This window comes from Sinohyriopsis cumingii, chromosome 11, assembly GCF_028554795.1.
Source record: "Sinohyriopsis cumingii isolate HCF-2022 chromosome 11, ASM2855479v2, whole genome shotgun sequence".
In the NCBI taxonomy this organism is placed as follows: domain Eukaryota; kingdom Metazoa; phylum Mollusca; class Bivalvia; order Unionida; family Unionidae; genus Sinohyriopsis; species Sinohyriopsis cumingii.
In genome coordinates, this window is record NC_142971.1 from 58,233,958 (window position 1) to 58,260,262 (window position 26,305).

At 37.8% G+C, this 26,305-nt stretch overlaps 1 protein-coding gene across 2 annotated transcripts in view; it reads left to right on the forward strand.

The window, feature by feature from the left end:
* LOC149788519 (uncharacterized) overlaps positions 1-26,305 on the forward strand; it is an 82,380-nt gene that overhangs the window by 28,033 nt on the left and 28,042 nt on the right. The window contains exons 2-3 of one of the 2 annotated variants that reach the window (XM_089974524.1): positions 15,809-15,904; positions 22,897-22,923. In XM_089974524.1, coding sequence (XP_089830650.1) covers positions 15,809-15,904; positions 22,897-22,923 — 123 coding nt within the window. The remainder of the gene's footprint in view (positions 1-15,808; positions 15,905-22,896; positions 22,924-26,305) is intronic. The other variant, XM_089974525.1, reaches the window with a different exon arrangement.

Sequence of the window (26,305 nt, forward strand, 5' to 3'; positions counted from 1 at the left end):
TGACCAGTTTATGTAAGTCACTGTTAGAATTTTGACAACAGAGACCATTATACCCATCTACAAATTTCAGAAATACGACGTATCTTACGGAATATCGTCTGACTCTTTGCTATGAAATTCTAGATATTCCATAAACTGCAATACTGTTATCATATTACAGCAAGAATCAAAATTAAACTTCATTACCCAGCCGAGTTTGATCTGTCCTGGTAGATGCATTTTATAAAAATCAGAACTACAATTATAGACCAAAAATTACAAAACGTGTATTTGAGGACTACAGTGTTTAAGAAAGGTTAAGCACAGAACAATTTACCTTTATATAAAGATTTGCGAATGTGTGCAATAATTCTCTGATATTCTCTCAGTGGAAATAGGATTTGTTGTGTTAGAAGTATATATTTTGGACATTAAACGTAATAAAATGTAACACAACTGTACATTTCATTTTTGCATACGTAAATGCTACCTATGCTACCTCATTTTCAAGGGTAGAGGTATGCTACCTCATGTTCGCACACGTAAAGATAAACCTATCTTGTCTCATCTTCGCCCATGCAAAGTTAAAGGTATATGGTATCAAAGTCCGGCCTGTTTATTCCAAAAAGTTATTGCAGATCGGCTGGGCATCGAGTACAGTATGTCAAAAGAGTACGAAAATCTGTATACAGCTTATGTTATTTATCTGCTTGCAGCCGTATCTCATTGCCAAGAGGAATAAACACTTCTGTCTTCTCGTATAAATAGACTTACGAATTGGAAGCTTGTCCGTACCAAACGCTGATTTTACAGAAGAAAATGTAAAATGTACTTATAAGAATATAGAAATTGCGATGAAATGGTATTGAGAACCAGAAAGTATGCATGATATTTTCTTTCCTTGTTGACATGTTTAAAATTGGCAGTTTATTTCTATTTTCCTAAAAGAAAAAGAAAATTGCAAACGGTTCATCGAATCGATTCATCTGGGACCTTAGCAGTCATCCTTTTCTAAGCATTCAACAAACTCCAATGGCTAGAATAATTCCAATCTAGCCGTATAATGTGAATATCATAGACAAAACGAGAAACGTGCAAATTCAAACACCTTGAATTTACAAGAGAAGAACTGACCGCTTTAGTGGCCTAATGGTTATAGTCCAGCTCGGATGCGGGAGGTCGCGTATTCAAACCCCGACCGAGTCATACCAAAGACTTGTACAAATGGTACTAACATTGGCCTCTTTAGGCGCTCAGCTTGAAGAGGTTAGTGTTGGACTGTTCGGCCTGGTGTCAAGATAATGTGACTGGGTGATAATCATGCTCCATGTCTGCGGCATGATGCCCCAGTCCTAGGCATCACTATACACTGCCAGACTGCAGACATAGCGATATGACTAAAAAATCGTTAAAACCACGTTAAAAATCCAATCACACACACACACACACACACGAGACAAATTATAGAATTTCTTAATTTTCTCACTTATTATTCGTAAACATTTGGGATGTATGTAAGTAAGTTAGTATTAACTGCGATGCAAAGATAATATGCGCCGCATCGCATTTTTCCGTACTAACAATGTCAGTTACTTGGTTCTCAAGCCAAGGAGGTCGTCTCAGACTATATTCTCAAGTATAATTAGTCATGTTAAACAGAAACGATTGCTGTATTTCCGGGTAATTTGTACAAGGGCCGTTTAAATTAGCACAGAGCTTTTAAAATTATTCGTCTCGACTATACTGAATCGTCAGAGATCGTGCACACACTTGACAGCTGTTGTGTACCGGTAATCGGTTGTCTGGATCCATGTGCTCACTTTTAAGAGACTTTTCTATATGCTTCAACTGGTTGGTCATCGTACCTTAGCTACCCCAGGTGTACGAAATCTGTTTCCATTTGTCGCTGGCATCCCAAAAGGGATATCATTTGCAACGATTGCGTTAAGCCATGTTGTATAAGACCTAGATACATAGTTACATCATTTTGTCTAGCGTTTTACTTCTCGTTTAAATGGAAGGCAAGTTTTATGAACGTTTATGCCGCTAACATGAAACGATATCATTTACACGTGTAAACAAAACTGCACGTTAGAAGCAGTCTGAACTGGCGTATCAGCATGGCTTTGGGATACACTGCACGTTAGAAGCAGAGTCTAAACTGGCGTATCAGCGTGACTTCGAGATACGTTGCACGTTAGTAGCAGTATAAACGGGCGTATCAGCATGACTTTGAGATACTCGGCACGTTAGAAGCAGAGTCTGAACTGGCGTATCAGCGTGGCTTTGAGATACACTGCACCTTAGAAGCAGTCTAAACTGGCGTATCAGCGTGGCTTTGAGATACTCGGCACGTTAGAAGCAGAGTCTGAACTGGCGTATCAGCATGGCTTTGAGATACTCGGCACGTTAGAAGCAGTCTGAACAGGCGTATCAGCATGGCCTTGCGATACACTGCACGTTAGAAGCAGTCTGAACTGGCGTATCAGCATGGCTTTGAGATACACTGCACATTAGAAGCAAATTCAGTTTCTTTAAATCTAGAGTCTAATAATTTTGGACTGTAGTCATCCAATGTTATCGTAACGCCCTAGACTCTGTCATTTCTCTGGGATCTTGAAAGAAATAACGTGTCTAGGTCTCTGACTGATGTCCATTTTTTATCTGCCATAAAATTGGTGCGAAATTGGTTTTTCTTTTGCAAATATATCGAGTCCATATTTAATGTTCTTCCACATTCCCCTGGAATTATTGATCATTTTTTCTTTTTTAGTTTAGTGCCAATCTGGCATCCAGTATAGCCGGCACGGCAGCCATCTTGTAAATCTCGTTATTGCTACTCCCCGTGAATATCAACATGGGATTTTCACTGCATGACGTATTTTCATGTGCAACTGCACCTGAATAAAAATGTTTCCCATTGAAACTTTTCTTATCGCTGTTTATTCTACTTGAATCGTCATATCAGCATGATGTCTAGCTGAAACTGAATAAAAATGGTGCTGATTTGGAGTCCAGTATAGCCTCATAGTTGTTATCTTGAAAGTACAGCTCCTGCTGAAAAGAACGTCATATAGATGTGGGATTTTCACCAGTGGTATTTGATGTCTATTTGATTTTAAATGAAAATGGTGCCGCTCTGACATTCAATATGAACGTCACACAGCGGTCGTTTTGGAACTCTTGCCATAGCTACTCTTCCTGAATGTATTGTACGTTTAAACTTTTCACAGGAAGACGAGTGAAGGATTTTAAATTTGTAAACTGTGTACTAATATTGTTACTTATAGGGCCACTTGTCATCAGGATGCCAGTCTTTTCACTACTGTATTGATTATCCATCATGCTGTTAAATGCGTACTCCGCAGACGAACACAATTTTCATGGATATGCTTCATACGTCTGGACATTTATTAGGTAAACTAGCATTGTAAAATGAATGAAGTCTAGCACCGATGTGATGATGATGGCCTTTCACATAGCCTGCATCTTCAGTAATCGTTATCTCATTTGCGATGACATTTATAGTATAGTCTAGATGTATCGAAAACAATGGGTCGGGATGAAAATATTAAACCATCATCAGATTATTGAATTAGGAAATGTACCCTAGCTTAAGTATCATTTCTTCTTAAGTCCTCGAAAACAGGTAGTGTGTGTTATAAACCCACAGTTACGCTAATTTTAATATTGGTACCATCAGTTTGGTTTGTCGATGAATTTCGGGCTGTTAGCTTGTTGATACAGTTAAGGTTCGTCAGTGAATTGTGACCTTATAGCTTGTTGATGCAATTAAGTTTTTTTTCCCTCTGTGTAACAAAGTTTACGTCCATGATGAAAGTCTAGTGATATTGGGGCCTTGTTCCGAATTAAATTAGCATACATGAGTGCGTGATTAGATATTAAAGTCTTTAGACAAACGTGTTTTCTGTTACAGCTAATATTTAGCACTCAAGAATAAAGTATACCTTGTAAGATTGTAAAGGTGAAATTCTGTCACACTTCATCTCTGCTAAATATCCGTTTTGAGAAGACCAAACACATACATTCATGCATCGTTGCCAAGCATTCAAATTTAACTTTCGTCGCAGCACAGTTAAAAACTGATTCTTTTTATACGGTCGTTGCATCTTTGTGTTGACAACACAACCTGACTTAAGATTCCTTCACGGTTTGTTCCAGAGATCATCTTTGTTGAATTTATATTATTTTCACATTAAAATTCGCAGTTCATCTGTTGTAAGGATTGATCTGATCGCTAAACCATCTTGTTTTTTTTTTTTTTGTTTTTTTTTATATAAAAATTTATTTCATTTGTCTTTCTCTTGAACCTATGGTGGACCCAGTGTCCATCGTTCATGGTCCGTGTTGTCGACGGTCGGTCATCATTCATTGCTTTCAGCTTCTCGGCAGCCACTGAACGAACCAATTGTATCCACATTTTGTGTATTCTGGAAAAATGGCCTTTCATGCTTAGTGAAAATTTGACGATCAGTCATAAAATAGGCGCGCAGTTACTAAACAAAAACGCTTTGAAATAATTATCAGAATTTGACAGGAAGCAGCCTGGCATCAAGTTTGCAGAAATGTACCGGTCTGCCTTCGGAAATGGCTTTTCAAACACTTCTGAATAGAATTTAAAAGGAGCATTGTGGTAGGGAGCAATTTCATCCTGTACAAATAATGTTCATTCGCAATCAGATATGCCTGCAGGTACTAAAAGTGTAAACTCCTTTGAATTACTTCTCCAAATAACTGATAACTGAACTGAACTGAACAAATTTGACAGAAACACCCAGGTATCAGGACATTCAGTTTGGTATAAATGGCGCCAAGTGGCTATTAGACATGTCCGCCGTTACTGAAGGCAAAATATCTTTTTAATAAATTCTCCAAGCTGTAATAAGAATCGGAAAAAATTGAGTATGCATCCTGGCATTGTGGACTTAAGTTTCTTTTACAACTGTTGGTGGTCTGCCATCAAATTAGGATGCCGTTAGTATAGCCAGGGAAACCTTGAAAGAAATGTTAACCCGCTACTCAGAAAAATAATTATTTCTTATGAAAGAAAAACAAAAACAACAAACGTTGACAGCAAGCACCTTGGCATGAAGGTCTTACAAGTTTGTACAAATGATGCCAGACCGTTGTCAAATAGGCAGACATTACTAAAAACCAGAAAAATTTCAATAGATTTTTTTCTCAGAAATCAATATTTTACAGAAGGCTTTCCTGCTTGAACGCCTTTCAGTTTCTCACTGAGATTCATCTGCAGTCTGATATGGTTACTCTGCCTAAACATCGCAAAAGATTAAAGCAACATTGTTTAAAAAGCACATTAAGAGAATTTTACAAATTTGACAGAAAGAATCCTGTCGTATGGAATTTGACAGAATCCTGTCATATGGACCTTAAAACGTTGGACATGGATACCTGATGTTGAGGTTCACGCAGTTTATTGAAGATTTATTTTAAAAAAGAAGAAAACATCAAGGAAACTATTGAAACAACAACTTTTTATAACATTACATAGTCAACATCATTCAAAGAAATATCGACAGCTTCCAAATGACCATATTATTTTTTAGCTAACTGCATATGGCAAACATACTCAGGCCTGCTTGAATTGCATGTCTACTGGACTAGCTGACCAACCTTGCCAGGCGTTAAGTTGGGATTTATTCATGGACTATTTGAAGTACAGGACGAATGTAGGGAAACACTATATATATATAATGACCAATAAGCCAGTGTCGTTGATACGAGTAGGATTCATATTGAGCAAAAGGTTTTGATTTAAATTTTGTTTCTTGTTAAGTTTAATCTCATTGTGAATGGTCATTCACGACACTGATTCTGTTGAAGATGTTTTGTAGATTCGTGTTGAGTTTAGGCAAATGAATAATAGAATTCAAAACAAACCGGATGTTGTATGAATGGATAGTGGAAGCTGGAATTTGAGGGGTTAATTGATGTACTGTGAAAGGAGGTTATAACAAATTTGTATAACAACCAATAGCAGTAAAGAACTTATATAATTACAGTTAACTACTGTAAGTTAACGAATAAATGTGAAAACGGAGAGTCTTTTGAAACAATTTTAGCGGTTCGGTTATTTTGTTGTTGGTTTAATTATCTGATTAAAATTAATAGCATTGCAATTCCCAATTTGCGACAACTATAATGAAGCAAAGGTAAATACATTAGGTAACACTTTTAGCATCGATTCTGGAGGATACATAGGAAGACGATTAGTTTAAAAAGGCTTATCTGGAGGATATAACACAGCACGCGCTTTATTTGATTTTTCCACGATTGGTGCCTGTCAACAGAATGATGAAATGCTTGTATCATGTAGGAAGTGGGCTATTAAGTTCTTAGAACTTGTGCAAGAACCCATTGTATCATATAGTGACAGTAAAATACTCCACTATATCATATAGTAACAGTAAAATATCCCATCGTATCATAGAGTAACAGTAAAGTATATCCCATTGTATCTTATAGTGACAGTAAAATATTTCACTTTATCATATAGTGACAGTAAAAGATCCCATCGTATCCTATAGTGACAGTAAAATATTTCACTTTATCATATAGTGACAGTAAAAGATCCCATCGTATCATAGAGTTTCAGTAAAGTATATCCCATTGTATCATATAGTGACAGTAAAATATTTCACTTTATCATATATTGACAGTAAAATATCCCATCGTATCAAAGAGTAACAGTAAAGTATATCCCATTGTATCATATAGTGACAGTAAAATATTTCACTTTATCATATAGTGACAGTAAAATATCCTATCGTATCATAGAGTAACAGTAAAGTATATCCCATTGTATCATATAGTGACAGTAAAATATTTCACTAGTGACAATAAAATATCCCATCGTATCATAGAGTAACAGTAAAGTGTATCCCATTGTATCATATAGTGACAGTAAATATCCCATCGTATCATAGAGTAACAGTAAAGTATATCCCATTGTATCTTATAGTGACAGTAAGATACACTATTGTATCTTATGATAACATGTTTGAACTGAAAAATCCGTAGCATTGACCACAGTTGCCTTCTTGTTTGTAAGAATCAAACTAGACACTAGATAAGAGAATTACTTTTTTCATTGATTTTGTGTGCCTTGAGTTTTTTCTTCTCATAAATATTTCACGATGTAACGCTTTTGAGAAAATCTATATTGATTCGAATTACTTTTCTAATATATAGCTGCTAGCCAAACCAACTATGTGAGGGCATTTTTGTATGAATACTTTTCATCGAGTTATGTTGGTTTTGTGCCATTAGGTTTCACCAGAATATCAGCATCACCTTAAAAACATTTGCAAAGGTTTGGGAAAGATGTACGAGATAGGACTTTTCACCCTTCAAAATCTGAATGGAGCGACAAATCTTTATGTAAGAAAATATTATCCAAATATTGAAGTTAATGATGTGGAAAAATATATTTCGGTCCTTTGTAAATTTCCAATGTCTCTGTACTAGTTGTTATTGTAGGGTTTAACGTCATTTTTCAGCACACGATAGGCTATACATGGCGGCCAGTATAAACGGTAGAGGAAGAACCCGGGATAACCACAAAAAGAACCATCGACCCAATAGGAGCTACTGGCAAACTTTCTCACATAACCACACTGGAGGAACCCGAGAATCGAACTCACGCAGACAGAGGTGAGATGGCAATGATCCACTCGGCCACCCCCTCTGTACTAGTATGAACGTCCGAACTTGAATTAAAGTTAGGAACTTGTTTCCATTTTATTTATTTTTTGTAGTCACGATTATTGTCAGTCGTCAATAATGATCCCTTTTAGCTGATTCATTCCTTTTTTTTTAAATATACAATTTCAATGTGTTTTTTTTTTAACGGCTTTTAACGTGCTCAGATAGAAATACGTAGTTTGGCTTTGGATAGCGGTCGTTAACTGCTTGTTTCAGGATGTGAAGAATACATGTGATCGATTGAAGTCATCGATTTGTCAGTGACTCAAGTGGGGTACTGTATCATTTAAGTGAGATTATATATTTGTAGAATATCATTCCATTTACTTTCACGCCCATTCATCAAAATAATGGTTTAGAGCACCCATTAAGATCATTTTGAGCTAAGTTACAAGCAGTGGATAAATCATTTTCAGATCTCCGGAACAAAGAGGAGGATAGTGTATATATATCTGGGAGTATACGTCATGATATTCAATATTCACGACTGACTGTATAATCGGACAGATGGTATAATTAGGCACGAAAATAGTATTCACACCTTTAAACAATTGATGGATGTTCCAACTCCGAGAGATCAAAAGGACGGTTGGCCTTTGTTTGCGAACTTTGATGATTGGGGAATGAAGAAAAAAACCACAACAAAGCTTCCTGGAGCACTAAACATCCAGGGATATAATTAGTGCATAGCACTTCTCGGAAAGAACGTGTATCTTTTTTTATTTCATCCGAGATCGCTTTGATTCAAAATCTTAAAATAACATTTCGCAAATAGATCATATCAACAGTTACGCACATGGGGGTTTCACTACTGAGCGAATCAAACACCTGCGTGAGTGTGGCTTGAAGTCCATTTTCCCCTTACTTCAAAAGACCTCGAGACAACAGTCGTTGTAAACTATCCGATGGGTTCTTAAACGGGACAAGACTTAGATAACTTCGCACTAATCACCTAATGAGCACAAGTCACGAAACCCTAGTATCTGACTTGTCTTGTATTTGGGTCTTTCAAAGACAAACAAAACAAGGTACAACAACTAACATAAAGAATTATTCCCAACTCAAATGACTAAACATGTAATTTATTACTATAGATTAAGGTCATCGACGTGTCGATGATTTGAATATAGCGCTATCAGTGTTCGGAAGATATTTCTTAGATTGAGTAATTAGCCAATTTCTCGGAGCATACGTCATCATGTGGAGTACACAAGGTTTGGGGTAGCATGGACTAGTTTAGTTCAGGCCATTGTTTAACATTCTTAATTATCTTTATATTATGTGTGTTTAGTAGTTTAAGATTGAAATAATTCATTATGTTAGGTGTTAGGGTCGTGTTTTGTGGTGCATGGCTTGAAGTGCCAATTTTCGACTTGGAAGGGCTATTTCATGGGTGATGCAAATTGTTAAGCAAAATAAAATAAATGTATAAATTTATGTGTGTTTATTTGACGATTAGAGAAATTTATTTGCAGTATTTTACGCGTTTATAAGCCCAGCAGTCGAATACAAATGTTGTCTTAAAATCCTTAGAAATAGCGAAAACATTGACAGCAAGCCAGACACGCATATTTTAGTTCCCTCGGTTAGAAACTTGTTGCATGTTACAAGAAATATTTTCTGATGGTAGCGGTGCGGTTTTTTTTAAAATAGCTTTTTGGTGTTTATTTGTTGGATTTTTATTTTTTTCCAAAACTAAAGTCAGGCTGTATGACATTGTACCTGGAAGGAAAACGCGTACCCTAGGAAGGTAAAGCTTCTTTGAAATCTCACTTTATTTCTTCTGTTCATGTGAGGGGGCCCCGAGTGGCCGAGTGGTCTAAAGCGCTCTCCGTTACGGATCACTGCCATCTCACCTCTGCGTGAGTTCGAGTCCTGGATTCGGCCAATGTCGGTATGTGAGAAAGCTTGCCAGTAGTTTCTCGTGGGTCGGTGGTTCTTTCCAGGGTTTTTCCGGTTTCTTCCTCCACCATTAATACTGGCCGCCATGTATAGCCTAGCGTGTGCTGAAAAATGGCGTTAAACCCCCACCACAACAACAACTGTTCATGTGAGCGCGCGTGTGCGTGTGTGTTATTTGGATTTTTAGCGTAGCTTTTAAAAAAATTCAGTCATATCGCTACGATGTCTGCAGTGTGGCAGTTTATAGTGATGTCTAGCACTTGAGTATCATGCTGCAGACATGTAGCGAGATCATGTAGCATGATGTTTTAACAGAGGATGATTCCTAAATGTGGGTCGTTTTGAACGTTAACCTTTTACCAATGATTAGACCAGTTGGACCGCTTTTTATTTGGAATCAAAGTGATTGAAATCTCTCACCAAAAGCCCGTAACTTCAGTTTGGTACAACGTTGAAACGTCAATGATGGCTTGATAGATAGAAAAATATCTCAGGAGTAAAACAAGCCATATAGTATGGTCGTGTGCCTTTAAAGACGGAAATAGCAGAAGGAAATCGAGGGTCATGGGTGGAGCGAAGTATTTGGAAGTTCCGTACCTTCTCTCTTATATATTATGATAGAGAGGGTCCTATGGGGCAATGGGGGTAATCTAAGGTATTTTTGTCACTCTGGATGATTTTTTCCTTTAGATTGTTTTTTTTTTTTCTCAACATTAAGCTCGCGTCGAGCACCTGTGGTTTTTGCTAAAGATGATGATATGGTTAGAACACATTTATACAAGCACTCCCGGAAAGCCAGGTAATGCCGCACCGATCAGAGAGAGTCGCACCCAAAAGACTGCCATTCCATTTCCGGCAAGAGATTGTCACGCTTGTCGACGATATGTCGCAGAAGCTCATCGGATGTTTTCTGACCGAAGCCAACAGTTTGAAAGTGCTGTATCATGTTAGGAATTAAGAAGACGCGAACTTGTCCTTATCTTCCACAGTGGCAAGTGATGTAGGAACCATACAACCAATCGTTGTGCCAGATGCTAGTGACATACGTTGAAGATAAACCAGAAAACTGATAGCAGTACATACCACTTAAAGTAATTTAATTATTTTTCGAAAGTGTTGCATTGAGCTTTCGATGATTGTTTTTAAATATATTTTTGTGGCTTAATCATTATTGATTCAGGCTAATACTTGTGTACATTATCGACTTTCTCCTTTCCGTTATTAGTTTACTCAGCATCTGAGGCATAATAGAGAGATACTGTCGCCATTCTGTCAGCTTTGTCAGGAAAATGGTTTGTTCTGTCCTAATAAATCCTGTAATTTGGAGACAGATATGTTAAATTGAAACCAGGGTTTTCGTGAATGTGTTAAATAATTGTTTTAGAGACGAAATACGGCATTTCAGATTAACTGTTGTTGAAATTTATGAAGCTAATCCAATCTAAAGCTGAAAGCATACAAAAAGAAAGAAAAAAGCAAGAGGAATTCATAAGAAACAATAGGCCATTTTATCTTAAATTTGCATTTTCCGCCTACTGTCGAAACCATTTGCAAACCAATATTGAAACACATTAAACTTCTACTGGTACAGACAGGTTACGTCCATTATTGGTAATGCGATGAATAATTGACTGAGAAAACTGAATCCGTTACTGTGCTATTAATGCGTCGGCCTTAAAAGACCATTCCAGATTCTAAATGTCGGTTCCCAATTAGAATGATCGAGTCTGCCGATATTTCAAGTAGCTCTTAATTATGTAAGCTAACTGCCCTTAGCGTCGATGTTACTCTTGAATCCAATACTACTTGCCGCACAAGATACTAGAGTGGCTGACGGTGAACGCGGTTTCGGAGGGTTATGATATGTGTCCACTCGTGTGCGTACTTGTAAAGGACTCTCAAACTTCAATTTCACCTGGAAATTAATGAACTTGAAGTGCGCCGTCTCATCAATTGTTAATATTAAAGCTGCATTCCTCGCAGATAATTGGAAATAATGATACAAAGCGTGTTTGTGGCTTTCCCAATCGATATTGGTGATAAATATCTTGAACATGTATTTCCTAAAATCAGCATAAAAGAAATGGGAATACGGGAATGCGAGAAGGGATCTAACATTTCTGACAGACAATTTAGCTTTTGAAAAGGTGACCCGTTTCTCAAGACTTCGTTCGTCACACACTCTCATTACGAGGGAAACCATCCCAATTCGTCAGGTCACATGAGCCAAATCAGAATTAACAAGAGCGATGCCGGTTTCCCGAAACTTAAGAACGTCAAACGGGACAATCCGCGTAGAGTTCGATGGCAAGACAGTTGTTTTACACTGTTATACAGGTAAAATAAATGATAATAGAGCACAAAATAGGTTTGGGCAAGGAATGCAGCTTTAATGACGGCGCCGTGCGGATACATTCCCTGGCCGCACCCCACCCCAGTAAATTACAAACGACACAAAAGCCAAAGTAGTGATAACATTTTTATTCGTGAATTCAAATAGTATCTTCTCCTTTAACTGTTGAGTGCCCAAAGAATCACTTTCCATTTCTGATGGGCTTTCAGGTCCCCTGACCGTACGGTCAACCGAGCTTGTGTTATGGCCCAACGTCCCACCTCAGTCCGTTTGTCTACAATGGCTTGTTATTATTTGTGGGCTGTATGTCTGATCGCATTTGTTTCGCTTGTATCATGGAGTCCTTGGATGAATTCGATAATGGGCGAGATTCATGCACGTGTTTGAGGTGATCTTGTATCGGATTGGTTGAGCTTGTTTATTTTGTTTCTGCTTGGAAGATTCCCCTGAACCTTCACACACACACACACACACACACACACACACACATCCCATGGACTAGTTGGTTCCAGATGAAAAGATTGATGCTTACTCATTAAATCCGCCATAATAGCCATCTTGAAATACTTGTTATCTCTATTCCTTTGTGAATGGATATTCGTTATCAACCTGGGGTTTTCACTAAAAACCTTATATGATGTCTGCTTGGTCCTAAGTAAACGTGGTGACTATACGAAGTCCAAAATGGTAGCATCACAGCCATCTTGAAAATCTTATCGTCATTCCTCAGCAGAATGTTGCACTGAATGGGGTTTTCACCAAGAGACTTCTTTCAAAATCCAGTCGGTATAACATGAAAATGGCGCCCTTCAGATGTGTAATACGATGGATACAAAGGGACCATCTTGAAAATCTTGTCATCGCTACTCATCCTGAATTGATTGTCTTATAAGTATGAGATTTAAATAAAAGACTTCTTGTGATGTCAACTTGGTCATGATCTGGGTTCCAATATGGCTGCCACGGTGGCTAGCTTGAAAATTGGGTTATTTCTCTTTAATGAATGGCCATTCGTCAAAGGGTTTGGGGATGATCCGACATCACTATGTGTTATTATCTTTACCGGTCATAGATCAAAGCAGCTTACGGGATGTTCTGCTGCCCGACGTTTGTCCGTCCATTGACACACGTTTGTTATCGCTACTTCTCTTAAGCTGTTTGGACGACTGCCTTGCAGATTTACACTCACATTCACAGCATGACCTAGTTGGTCTTACGTGAAAATTGTGTCTATCTCACATCCAGTATGCCGTGGCTACTCTTCCAGAATGGATAGTCTTGTCAACACGGAGTTTTAACTAAACTACTTCTTATTACGTAAACACGGGGTTTTAACTAAAATACTTATTACGTATAGTAGATTCTGAATGAAAAAGGTCATTATTTGACGTTTGGTATGGCCGCAGAAGCGGTCATCTTGAAAACCATGCAGTTGCTCGTTCTTCTGAACGGATGATCATACCAGCGCTGCGATTTCGCTATAAGACTTCTCGAGATATATAGTTGATCGTAAATGTAAAATGTGCCTATCTGACATACAATAATATTGCCCCCACAGCAGCCATCTTGAAAAGTATGTTATAGCTACTTCTTCAGAATGGTCATTGTAGAAATGGGATTTTCACAGCAAGTCTGCTTAGGATGTCTAGATTGTGGTAGATCAAAATGGTGCCGATCTAACGTTCACTATGGCCACCAAGGCAGCCATCTTGAAAATCTTGTTATTGATACACCTTAATGGAATCTTACAAATATTGTTATCTCCTCTCCATTCTAAATGGATATCCCTATGATAGTGGTCTTTTTCATCAATAGACTTTTTATGATACCTGGCTGCTCTAAAATGAAAATGGTGCCAATCGTACATCCAGTATGGCTGTCATGACGACTGTGTTAAGTCTTGTTGTCACTATTCCCTTTGAATCGTTATAAAATGGTGTTTGTATCAATAGACATAGTGAGGTCTGCTTCGTTCTAAATGAAAATGATGCTAATGTGCCATCCAGTATGTGTACCACAACAGCTTATTTGAAGATCTTGTTATTGTGGAAGAATATCGCAGAGGTTTTCAGCACTAGACAGTTAAAATGAAGACATTGTCTCATATTAAATTCCAGGAAATTCTTTTCGCCTAGTAGAGCCTCAGTCACTTCTAAAGACTCATTTTGAACCTGGAATATAAATTCAAGGCATCACTTGTGCCGGATACGTGAATTTAAATTATGCATCTTGTTTGTTGAGCTTGTTAACACTGTTGGGATCATAGATTGTACGATTTTGATACAACTTGTTAAGTAGGCTGTTATGAAGATGCAAATCTAGTTTTATTATGAGGGAGATTTAAGCATAGCAGTGAGGTGACTGAGCTTCCAATAGCATGAGACGTTAGATTTCTGACCCAGTTTTGATGGAACTCCATCTTCGCTAGCCAAGATTCCAATGCGTTTACCCAATCCTCATCTTGGCAGATCGTTCAGGTATGTCGGTTCTTCGGGTCTGTGAATCAAGTTCAAGTTGTTCAGATTTGAACACTGTTCCTACAAGATCGAGGCAGCTGGAGCACACAACTGGAATGGGGGGTCCCGAGTGGCAGAGTGGTCTAAGGCGCACTCCGTTACGGATCACTGCCATCTCACCTTTGTCTGCGTGGGTTCGAGTCTTGGATTCGGCTAATGTGGATATGTGAGAAAGCTTGCCAGTAGCTTCTCGTGGGTCGGTGGTTCTTTCCGGGTTCTTCCTCCGCCATTAATACTGGCCGCCATGTATAGCCTATCGTGCGCTGAAAAATGGCGTTAAACCCTACAACAAGAACAACAACAACAACTGGAATGGACTCGCAAATAAGCAATGTTCCACTGCCGGTCCGTGTTCGTACAGATACGTCCTTTCTCTCAAATACACATGTAATTGCTTCTCTCTATATATAGTCATACTTCCGATGTTTAACTTACAAAGTATCTTTTTGAGTTAGTGGCCGCCACCACTTTAGCAGACATACAACGCTCCGCTGTTACACGCTGTTGGTTAGTTGGTAATACATACTAAGGGAAACAACTCATGCGATCCAATAGAGTTCTCTAGGACAAAGCTCTGAAATATATGTACCATCCGCCAAGATGTAGATAGGGCTAACACATCGGAACTTTGGCTAGCGAAGATGAATCAGACTAGGTAAAGATGCATTAAGACGTGGGACGAGATTTAATACGAGAGTATACATGTATTTGAATGAAGTGATACTGCGTCCTGTTAGCTGAACTTGTAGCTCGCCAGAGACTTATCATGTGTAGAGTTTTTAACAAACGTTGTAAAAATAGGCCCAGCACATCATTGTCTTTGACAGGTTCTATTATATGTGTGATCTATGAATATTGGTTATATTTTGTCAGAATGGCTGGTATTGTTTCCTTTTCGAAACTATTTCTCATATTTCAGTAAAGCATTTTAACCAAGTCTATTTCATCAACATCTTGGTTGAGCTGGACTCCGAGCGAAAGTTCAGCATGTTAGTTAGTCCTTGGTATTTTGAGGTACTTTGATCACACTTCAGGAAAACAAGTAACATTGACAGGAAAAGGGGTAAAATTGACAGGAAAAGGCGGGAGTCTAGATAGGGTAGCGTTCTTACATTACGGACAAAATCATAATTAGTGAAATATTTGATATGTCACCAAGATGGCGCATGCTGATCAGCATCTCTGCGGGGAGAAACAGACAGGGCGGGTAGGGTTTGGCTGGATATGGGTTCTGCTGATCCGGATAGGATTGGCATTGCATGGCTTTAAATAAAGACACTGTTATTATTAAACTTTTTTTTTCTTCTTCCAGTTTACGTGGACAATGTTCACAAGACAGGAGACAAGGTGTATTTGGTACACTCTGTAGAAGTCAACGAAGTTCTGCATTCATCGCAGTGGTTTAACTGTAAGTAAATTACTACTACTACTACTACTAATAATAATAATAGTTAATAATAATAATTAATAATAATAATGTCTTTATTTAAAGACGGTAACTCAGACAAATTCAATTAATCTCCCTTGAGGTCCTTTACAATAAAGTATATATGCATATATCTTCTCACTTGAAAATAACTATTTACTAAGGAAGCAAATCTACAAATACATACTAAACTACATTATAAAGACATGTGCATTTAATTGCATATATATTAAAAAAATAATGCCACCAATAACTATGTTTCAAAAATGTCTTTCTGCAGATATTCGTGGACTTTATAGACTCTCGGAGTTAGTGCCCTTTCACAGCTGACTGTTACAGTCTTGTACAATTAACAAAACTGAACATCAGATATTTGACCAGTCATTGATCACGTTTGCTTAGATGTTCCTTTAGGCTGTTCTGTAAAAGTGAGACATGTAGTAACGCTTACGTATCATCCTCCATCCAATATTCATAGTGTTTTCTGACATAATTTTCTCGAGAACAATACAGCAACCGCTAAGATTCAAACATTATGAAATCTCAAGTTCAGTTTTGTTAATTGTACAAGATTGAAACAGTCGGTTGTGAAAGGGCATTAACTCCGAGAGTCAATGAAGTCCAACGTTGTGTACTTTCCTTTAATGGTAGGTTATTCTATTGTAAACAGATTTAGAAAGGGCGAATTGACCAGCAACTCTAATGCACTGATCTAGTGACCCACAATAGCACTTTCTGTTTATGGAGCCAAAACATGTAAAAAAAAAAGTTTTAAAATACGATTTTTCCTGGTAAATATTAAAATGATATTTACAACTTTCAGTTCAAAAACCAGTTACATAGAGTGAAATGAAGTTAGTGTAAAAAACTCCTTTTTTATTCTTCTTCCAAATTTAAGGTCGTGAGTTTCGAATCTCCCTCTCGCAGCTTTGATTTTGTCATATATTTCATTGACATCTCTCTGTCAATAAACCCAATAGTCTGTCATCACTATATGGTCAGACAGCATGTCTTTTAACAAAAGATACAATTAACGATTAATGATTCCATATGGTACAGTCTGTCTAATAGTGCACGCGGAGTTATTATTCAATCACCAGCCCTAGACACCAAGTTGTTATTCTCATTTTACACCCACAAACTGTTGTCGTGTCAGTACATATATTCCAACAGCATATGCTGTAATCTCATGTAATCTGTAATCCACAAGCGGATTACATTTGACAATATTTTTCTGAAATACATCTTGTGCGATTTTTAGCGCGGCTGGTTATAGAACAGACGATATTTCATCCGTTTCATACAGGCACAAGTTTGTTGTCACTACTTCCAATCTGCTAGAAAATTAACAGAAACATAGACGCATTGATCCCAAGGCCTTGCTGGTCCAAAAGAAAAACTACGCCCCACGGATATCAGATGTGGCCCTTACGGCGGCCATTTTGAAAACCTTGCTATCGCTGCTTGTCCTAAACAGATAGTCATATCAAAATGAGGTTTTACTGAAAGGTTTCTTAGGCTCTCTTGTTTATCTGACGTTAGAATGGTGCCGATCTAAAATACAATATGCCCGCCATGGAAGCCGACTTCAAAATCTGCTCCTAAACTGAAAGTCTTATCATAATGGGATTCTCACAAAATAGAAGCTTTTTAATGTGTCTTGTTGGTTATAAATGTATTTCCAGCGTTATTGTTCACCACCAGGGTGTCTTGAAAATCTCATTACCGCTCCCTCTGAATGGGTGGTCATATCGGCATACGGTTTTCATAAGGGCAAATGGCGCGGATCTTCCAATATGGCCGCCATAACGGCCATTTTAAAAATGTTGTTATTGCTATTCATCCTGAAAGGATCTGCTTGTTGAAGTTTTTCACAAAAAGACTTCTTATGATGTTTAGTTGTTCCCAGTTGAAAATGGTACCGATTTTACATCCATCATGACCGTTAGTTTTAAAGAAAGGCGAAACGAACTTGTAATGGGATCTCTTTAGCTAATAGATCGCCAGACCTTAGAGGGACTTGGCTTTTAACAAAGTTTTTAGCAACATATTTGAGATGGGTAGAGAGTGAGGCACGGTTGGTATTTTAAAATAAAAGTGTATGAATATTTAATTTTTTTAAATTGAATATACTTGTTTAAGACTTAACGATGCTGACCTATTTTTCTAATATTTGGACTCTCCTGTCCAACTCATTTTAAATATTGAATTTATGAACATCTTGTCTGAACATAAAGCGGCAAACAAGTTATAAACTACGTAAACTCTGATGTGTACCGCACCTTGGCATAGTCGTAGATTATTATTTGAAAGTGTCAAGTGCATACTGTGGAATTAGCATTCTAGCCGTGACCTCGTATACGTATTCCAGCTTTCTGAGGCCTGCCTTTTATAAGTGTGTAATGTTAACGATGTAATTTTAGATACTTGTACTAATTTTAAGATGATTTTATTCTACATAAAATAAAATGTTAAATACCTATTCCACTGCTAGATACCCATTCTGCTTAAAAATACAATGTTAGATACCTATTCGACTTAAAATACAATTCAGTATGCCAATTCCACTAAAAATGTAATTCAGTTTCCCTCAGTACCACGAATTCCATTTATATGTGAGTCGTAAAGATTAACAGCAGTATTAAGTTTAGGGGTACGAGATATATAATTTATCAATCGAAATCATTTTCTTGTTTCGATTTTCTCGTGTTTTCTCGACAAACCAGACTCTTGCCATTGTGTATTTGAGACATATTTGTCCACAGGTCCTCATTAGCTTCTAACATTGTATTAAAGTCTCCATAGGTCGAAGTAGAGATACCATAGTGTTAGGAAGCTTTTTCCGGTCACCGGTCGATCCTTCAGTAGTGTAGTGGGGCACCTTAGCGACAATGGAAATCCCAGTCAAAAAGGTCGTGGGCAAAGATAGCGACAAGGAGAATTTAACATGGGTGGGACTATAGAAGGACAAGGGGACTTTAACATGGGGGAATTTGCTGGGACTGTTTAGCATCAGGGCGAATTTAACATGGACAAAACGTCTGGGGCTATTAAAGGAACATTGGGAATTTAACATAAACAAAACCTCTGAGGCTGTTTACGAACAGTTGGAATTTGACATGAACAAAACCTCTGGGGCTGTTTAGCGACAAGAGGAATTTAACATAGGAATATTGCTAGCCTATTTAACGACATGTGGAATATTGGGGTTGTTTAGCGACAAGGGGAATTTAATATATGCTGGGTTTGTATAGGGACAATAGGAATGATGACGTCACGGTACTGGAAACTGGCAACAATGTCCGCCAGGCGTTAAATCAGATTACATGTATATGTCGCGCTCTGCTAGGCGTTATATCAAGTTATATGTCCCGCTCCGCCAAATGTTGTATAAACTTATATGTCCCGCTCCGCCAAGCATTCTATCAAGTTATGTGTCCCGCCTCGCCAAGAGTTGTAGCTTTTATATATAGTATATTGGGTCTGTAGAGGGTCAAGGGAACATGTGGGGTGACGTAACGGTACTGGACTTTGGCAACAATGGATGACCTCAATCGGGCAAAACAAGGATGAGATCGCTAATATAAAATAAATTTTTATACAAAACAACACTAACAAAATCCACTTTATTTACTATCAAGAAATTAAGGAGAAGGAATTTTTTTATTATCTGCAAAACACATTGCCTACAATCACCTCAACAATGGAGTTCGTGGTTATGGTCATACTACTCCATATTCACACATAACAAACACTTAGCCGGGACAAGGGTTTTTTTGTCAAGGAAAAAAACAAACACTAACGTACGCGCGCAAACAAACAAAATATACACACATACAAACGAACGTGTGCATACAAAAACATACACACACACACACTTTTGTTAAGGGATAAGATTTTTGTTAAGAAAAAAACAAACGCATACACACAAATGTACGCGCGCCTACATACACAAACAAAAAAAGTGACTACTTTCTGTTTGTATGGATAAGTTTTTTGTTCAGACAAAATGACTTGTGTCCGCTCAGAATGTAAGAGATGGAGATGAAATCTCATAAAATATCTATCCCGTACACCACTAAAATACTATCCATTACACCCACTATACAATCCATTATATCATACTATCTAAACGCCCTGTGTTAACTTAAAATGTAAGGAAAGAACACAAAAAGACTATCCCTTGCACCACAAAAATATTATCCATCAACAGCAAAACACACACACACACACACGAACGCCTGCATACAACAACATGCACGCACACACATACTTTTTATTAAAGGATAAGCTTTTTGTTAAGGGAACGAAACAAACACACGAAGGCATACAAACGTACGCGCGCACACAAACAAAATAAACAAAAGGCTTTTCCCTTAACAAAAAAGTATATGTATATGCGCGTATGTATGTTTTTGAATGCACGCGTTCGTTTGTGTGTGTATTTTGCTTGTGTGTCTATTCTGTTCGTGAGCGTACAAACGTTTGTTTCTTTCCCTTAACAAAAAAAAACTTGTCCCTGCTCAATGTTTTTGTTTTGTATAAATGTGGAGTAGTGTGACCATAACCGCTAACTCTTTTGCTGAGGTGATTGTAGGTAATGGTGTGTTTTGTAGATAAAAATTTCCTTCTCCACAATAGTAGATAATGTGTTACTGTGTTCGTTTGAATAAAACAAAAAATTTTAGATTTGCACTCTCATCACTATGCATTATTTGGTAGGTCATCCTATGTCCTTAAAGTTATATGTCCCGCCCCGCCAGACGTTATAGATTTTTTCCGCTGTCACTGTTTGGCCCAATTTAAGTCGGCCTCATGCAACATTGTTGCCAATGTCCAGTACCGTGATGTCACCCCACGTGTTCCTTTCCCTTGTCGCTATACAGACCCAATATACTATAAATAAAAGCTATAACGCTAACATATTAACACTTAAGCAGCACAGAGTTTTCCATTCAATTCAACCTAGCTCATCTTTAGAACAATTTCGGACACAAGAACCAAAACTCATAATTCGTGCAAGTACATACATTTAGACCGGTACCCTGGAATGAGCGGACTCCTGCCTGCAGATGGTCGCTTACCTTCCTGGTCACTTCCTCCCTTGCCTCAGTCGGACACAAATAAGCTTGCAAAGCGCGCATGAAACACCTAACAGAAATAAAAGCAAAAAAAAAAAAAAAAAATGAATAGCGAGTGGCCATATGGTGTCAGAATCCTTACACAACTCTATCAAGAAGCCTACAAGAACTACCCAGTATAGCAGATAGCAGAAGCAGCTAACTACATTTCTACGCTACACAGCTACCATTTCCCCAAATTACCTGAGAGGAAAAAGGACTGCGGAGAAATGTAAAGAAGCAGAAAACACGGGGAACTTTTTTGCTTAAAAGGCCCTTCTAATGGCTACCAATATTGCCTCTTATCCAGGGAACCATTTTGGCTTGGTATCCCGATTCGATAAAATTATGTACAATAACTTAATCCTTCAATCCACCGCTTCAAAATTCAAACCTTTTATGACCTAACAGTGACCAAACTTTTTATATGTCGCTCAGATATAATAGTTATAAAAAATTGTAGGGCATCGACAACGTACACTATTTACTAGAATTTTTACGATTGCTAGGACGCAGGAAAATTTTACAACTTGTTTTGATTTGACCTAATTGCACAGGTGGCTAACACATTATTGACATTTTTTCTTACTGTTGATTTGACCTAATTGCACAGGTGGCTAAGACATTATTGACATTTTTTCTTACTGTCCATTAGTACAACTAGACTAAATTTGACTAAGTACGTGCTGGCGTTCTTGGGAGTGCACGACATCCATGGCTGGCTTGCCGAGTTCCTTGCATTCTTGCCTCTCTCGGACATCGTATAACGGCGGAGATGTGAACAATTTCCACCCGCTTAAAGCTAGGTGTCCCGATCTGAAGTTTTCATTGCGACCAATCGCAACGGGCGTTACATACTGCTTGGGTCGACACCTAGTACAGTCAAGAACGGACTGAAATCAACTCTTTGTCAACATGAGTGTGTTGGGCCCATTCCCACTCATGAAACCCCTTCATTCGGATCGTTAGGGACATATAATCCTACGACCTGACGGATAAATTAGCAGTGCTCATTGAGCACATAAACGCCTGGGGGATGTGTCACTGATTCCTTCCCACAGGGACATTTAGCATCCCGCTATGCGGGAATAAACCCGTCGCACGTGCCCTTTTGGGCGCACGTGACGTAAATCCAAGTAATCAATCAAAATGGCGGGGCGGGACATAGAACTTGATAAAATGCTTGGCGGAGCATGACATATAACTTGCTAGAACGCGTGGCGGGGCGAGACAAATCACTTGATATAACGATTGGCGGGGCGGGACATATCACTTTTGATATAACGTCTAGCGGAGCTGGACATATAACTTGATATAACACCTAGCGGAGCGGGACATATAACTTTATATAACGCCTGGCGGACATTGTTGCCAGTGTCCAGTACCGTGACGTTATCATGCCTATTGTCCCTATACAAAACCCAAACTATGCTAAATTCCCCTTGTCGCTAAACAACCCCAATATTCGCCATATTAAATTCCCCTTGTCGCTAAACAGCCTTAGCAATATTCCCATGTTAAATTCGCATTGTCCGTAAACAGTCGCAGCGGTTTTGTCCATGTTAAATTCGCATTGCGGCTAAACAGCCCCAGCAATATTCCTCATGTTAATTTTCCCTTGAGGCTAAACAGTCCCATCAGTTTTCCCCATGTTAAATTCCCCTTGTCCGTCTATAGTCCCACCCATGTTAAATTTCCCCATGCTAAATTCCCCTTGTCGCTATATATGCCCACGAATTTTTTGACTGGGATTTCCATTGTCGCTAGGGTGTCCCACTACACTACTTCCTTCTACCCGGGTACCCGATCAAAGTGAAATTATTTTTAATGTGAACCTGAACTGCTTTGTTGCAGGTTCACACGTGCCAACCCCCAGGAGAGGTATAAACGTAATATTACTAATATAATTGGCGAAAAGCGTAATCTGGACATATAAAGAGCAATTTATATATTGCATACCATAATTACTAAAAAACCGTATGACAACCGTTTATATATTTTTGCTATTTATCTGGATATGCAGTTAATTTTTTTTTTCACAAATCGGATGAATCCATGTGGATTAGAGTTAGTATAAGAGTATAGACACAGAAGGAATTGATACATTATTTATGATTAACGCTGACTTTAACTAGTCTATATGTCTACAGTAATATTCACGAATAGTATAAAGTCCACAAATGATTGGTTTATTCATCACTGTCGAATTCTTATTTTAAACTTTTTAAAGTGCTAATGATTTATCATTTTCCTTATGCAGTGTGTTTTTAAGTTTTAGAAAATCCCTCTCCTCTAACATTTTCAGACATGTAACGTCCAACAGTCACATCGATATAGCCCGTTTATTCTGATATCTGGCGCCATTTATTTTCAATTTAAACTTGTCCGCTACATATGTATTATCAACATAGAATGAATCTGTGACACGTAGTTTCACGTTAAAAAAAAACGTCTGTTTTCTTGGAACTATTTCATGTACATACTCTAAGCAGAAAATACAGAAATATGAAGGTCTAATGATTAACACAGTGGGTAGTATCGTTCTTTCTACTTTAACGATCTGTCATATATTGTACTATAAAATAAAACAAAAGTAAGTTGTAAACATGTGCAGTACGTCATTTTCCTTTGGCCAATGAGTGAAAAGTATTCCATTCAGCGAGTTGCACTTGCATATTAAACGGACGCGATCATGGCAGTGTGGTCTGGCGGTAGCGTGGGAAAATGGTCTGGCATTCCTTAAAGGTATGATAGTAAGCCAAACTTTGGACAGGCATACAAAGTCTAATGCCTGAGCTAAGGATCAGTCCAAAAGTTATTACGCTTCGCGAAACGCGAAATCTAGCTTGAAATATCTGCGCCGATTCTTAAATTGGTTGGGCGAGAAAGTAGAGAAGTGTCTTCCTTGTATTATTATATAGTACATGTATGACAAGTAAATTGTAAGCAACGTTATGAACCCCTGTGACGATGAATAAATGCGCACACGACACGAGCCTCGAACTTTGTCTCGATCTGAACTTAGAAACTTTGTTGTTTGTTTTATTTTAAGAGGGTACCCCGTTCTCCATTTATTATCCAGGTTATTATCAACGGGCAGGTACCCGTGTATCCGGGTACCCGTTAGCATCTTTAGGTCCAGGATTACTTATTCAGACCTTGTATTGGACTTTCCATAATTTAATGATGGTTTATTCAACCTTGTACGATAGTTTATGTAGGTTCTTGATGGCTTATTCAAACTTATATTAGCGTTTTCATAGGTCCAAGATCACTTATTGAAACCTTGTAGTAGAGATTCCATTAGTCCATGTTAGCTTATTCAAACCATGTATGAAAGTTTCCATTGGTAAAATGATGGCTTATTCAAACCCTTTGAGAGTTTCCATGGGGCCTTGATATCTTATTCAATCCCTCTGTGAGAGTTTCCATTGGGCCATGATAACTTATTTAAACCTTGTTTGAGAATTTCCATGGGCCATGATGGCTTATTCAAACCTTGTATTAGAGTTTCCATTGGGCCATGATAACTTATTTAAACCTTGTTTGAGAATTTCCATGGGCCATGATGGCTTATTCAAACCTTGTATTAGAGTTTCCATAATTCCACGATACTTATTCATGTTTTGTATCAGGTTCCATTCGTTAATGATGGCTTATTCAAACCTTGTATTAGAGTTTCCATAGGTTCATGATGGTTTATTCTAACCTTGAATGAATTTCCATAGGTCCACGATGGCTTATTCAGGCTTTATACGAGTTTCCATTCGTTAATGATGGCTTATTGAAACATTGTATTAGTTTCCATAGGTCCATGACGGCTTATTGAAACATTGTATGAGGGTTTCCAACGGTCCACGATGGCTTATTCAAACCATGTATGAGAGTTTACATAGATCCACTATGGCTTATTCAAGCTTTGTATTAGTTTCCATGGGTCCACGATGGCGTATTCATACCTTGTATTTGTATTGGTCAATGATGGCTTATTCAAACCTTGTATGAGAGTTTTCATAGGTCCATGATGACTTTTAAACATTATATTAGTTTCCATAGTTCCATAATGGCTCAATCAAACCTTTTACTAGTTTCCTTGGATCCACGATGGCTTATTCAAGCCTTGTATGATAGATTCTGTGCGACTTGAACTTTGTTAATAACTAGTGATCACCACACCTAAATTCTGATTTTAATTTATTGAACCTACTACCGAATCAAACAAATAAAAGTACAATGCAAACAATAAACCTTGTTATTGGAGACACTTGGCCAATAACTCTTGGCAAAACTGCCAATATGTGCTAACTCAAGACAAAATATGTCTTTAAAAAAATGTGTAGCAGGGGTCTAAGATGGTCTTAGAGTTTACAAGATTAGTTGGGATGGTTGTTTTTTTACAAGCTGGAGTGATGCAAAACTGGTTCAACTAATTGTTTTTACACAAGTTGGAGTGATACAAAACTAGTTGGACCTTTTGCTTTTATACAAATTGGGTTTATTCCAAGCACACAAACACAACCAAATCGCATCCTCAAAGACTTAAATCCAGCCATTATTATTAGATGAACCAAGAATTCTGAATCGGAAAGTTAATAATTTTTGACATGCAAGCTCCTGTGTTGTGAACAATAGTCACAGAATTCGCCTGGATGATGCCTTTCTCGTGACATCAGGCAATATATGAATAAATTTGCATGCATAGCGAAATGGCAGAGAGAACTGATTGCAAAATTATTTGCATCCACAGTACTTTCCTCCAAAAAGATTATCTAATTCAATATGATAAAAAGATTATCTCGCTCAGTATAAAATATTGCTATTATACTTTGTAAATCCTTGATTTTATACATGGATAGGGATAATGAGACGGCAGCTGTCTTAGAAATCTTTAATCGGTGCTACTGAATAAAAAGAAGTATACTGATTGAACTTTCACAAAAATGCTTCATACGATATGTGCTTTGCTCCTTGAAATTTCACTTAATGTTTGCTTTGTTCGTATCTACATTGAACTATCACCAAAATACTTCATACGATATGTGCTTTGCTCGTATCTGCATTGAACCGTCTCTAAAATGCTTAATACGATATGCGCTGTTTGTATCTACCTTGAACTTTTACAAAATACTTCATACGATATGTGCTTTGCTCGTATCTGCATTGAACCGTCTCTAAAATGCTTAATACGATATACGCTTTGTTTGTATCTACCTTGAACTTTTACAAAATACTTCATACGATATGTGCTTTGCTCGTATCTGCA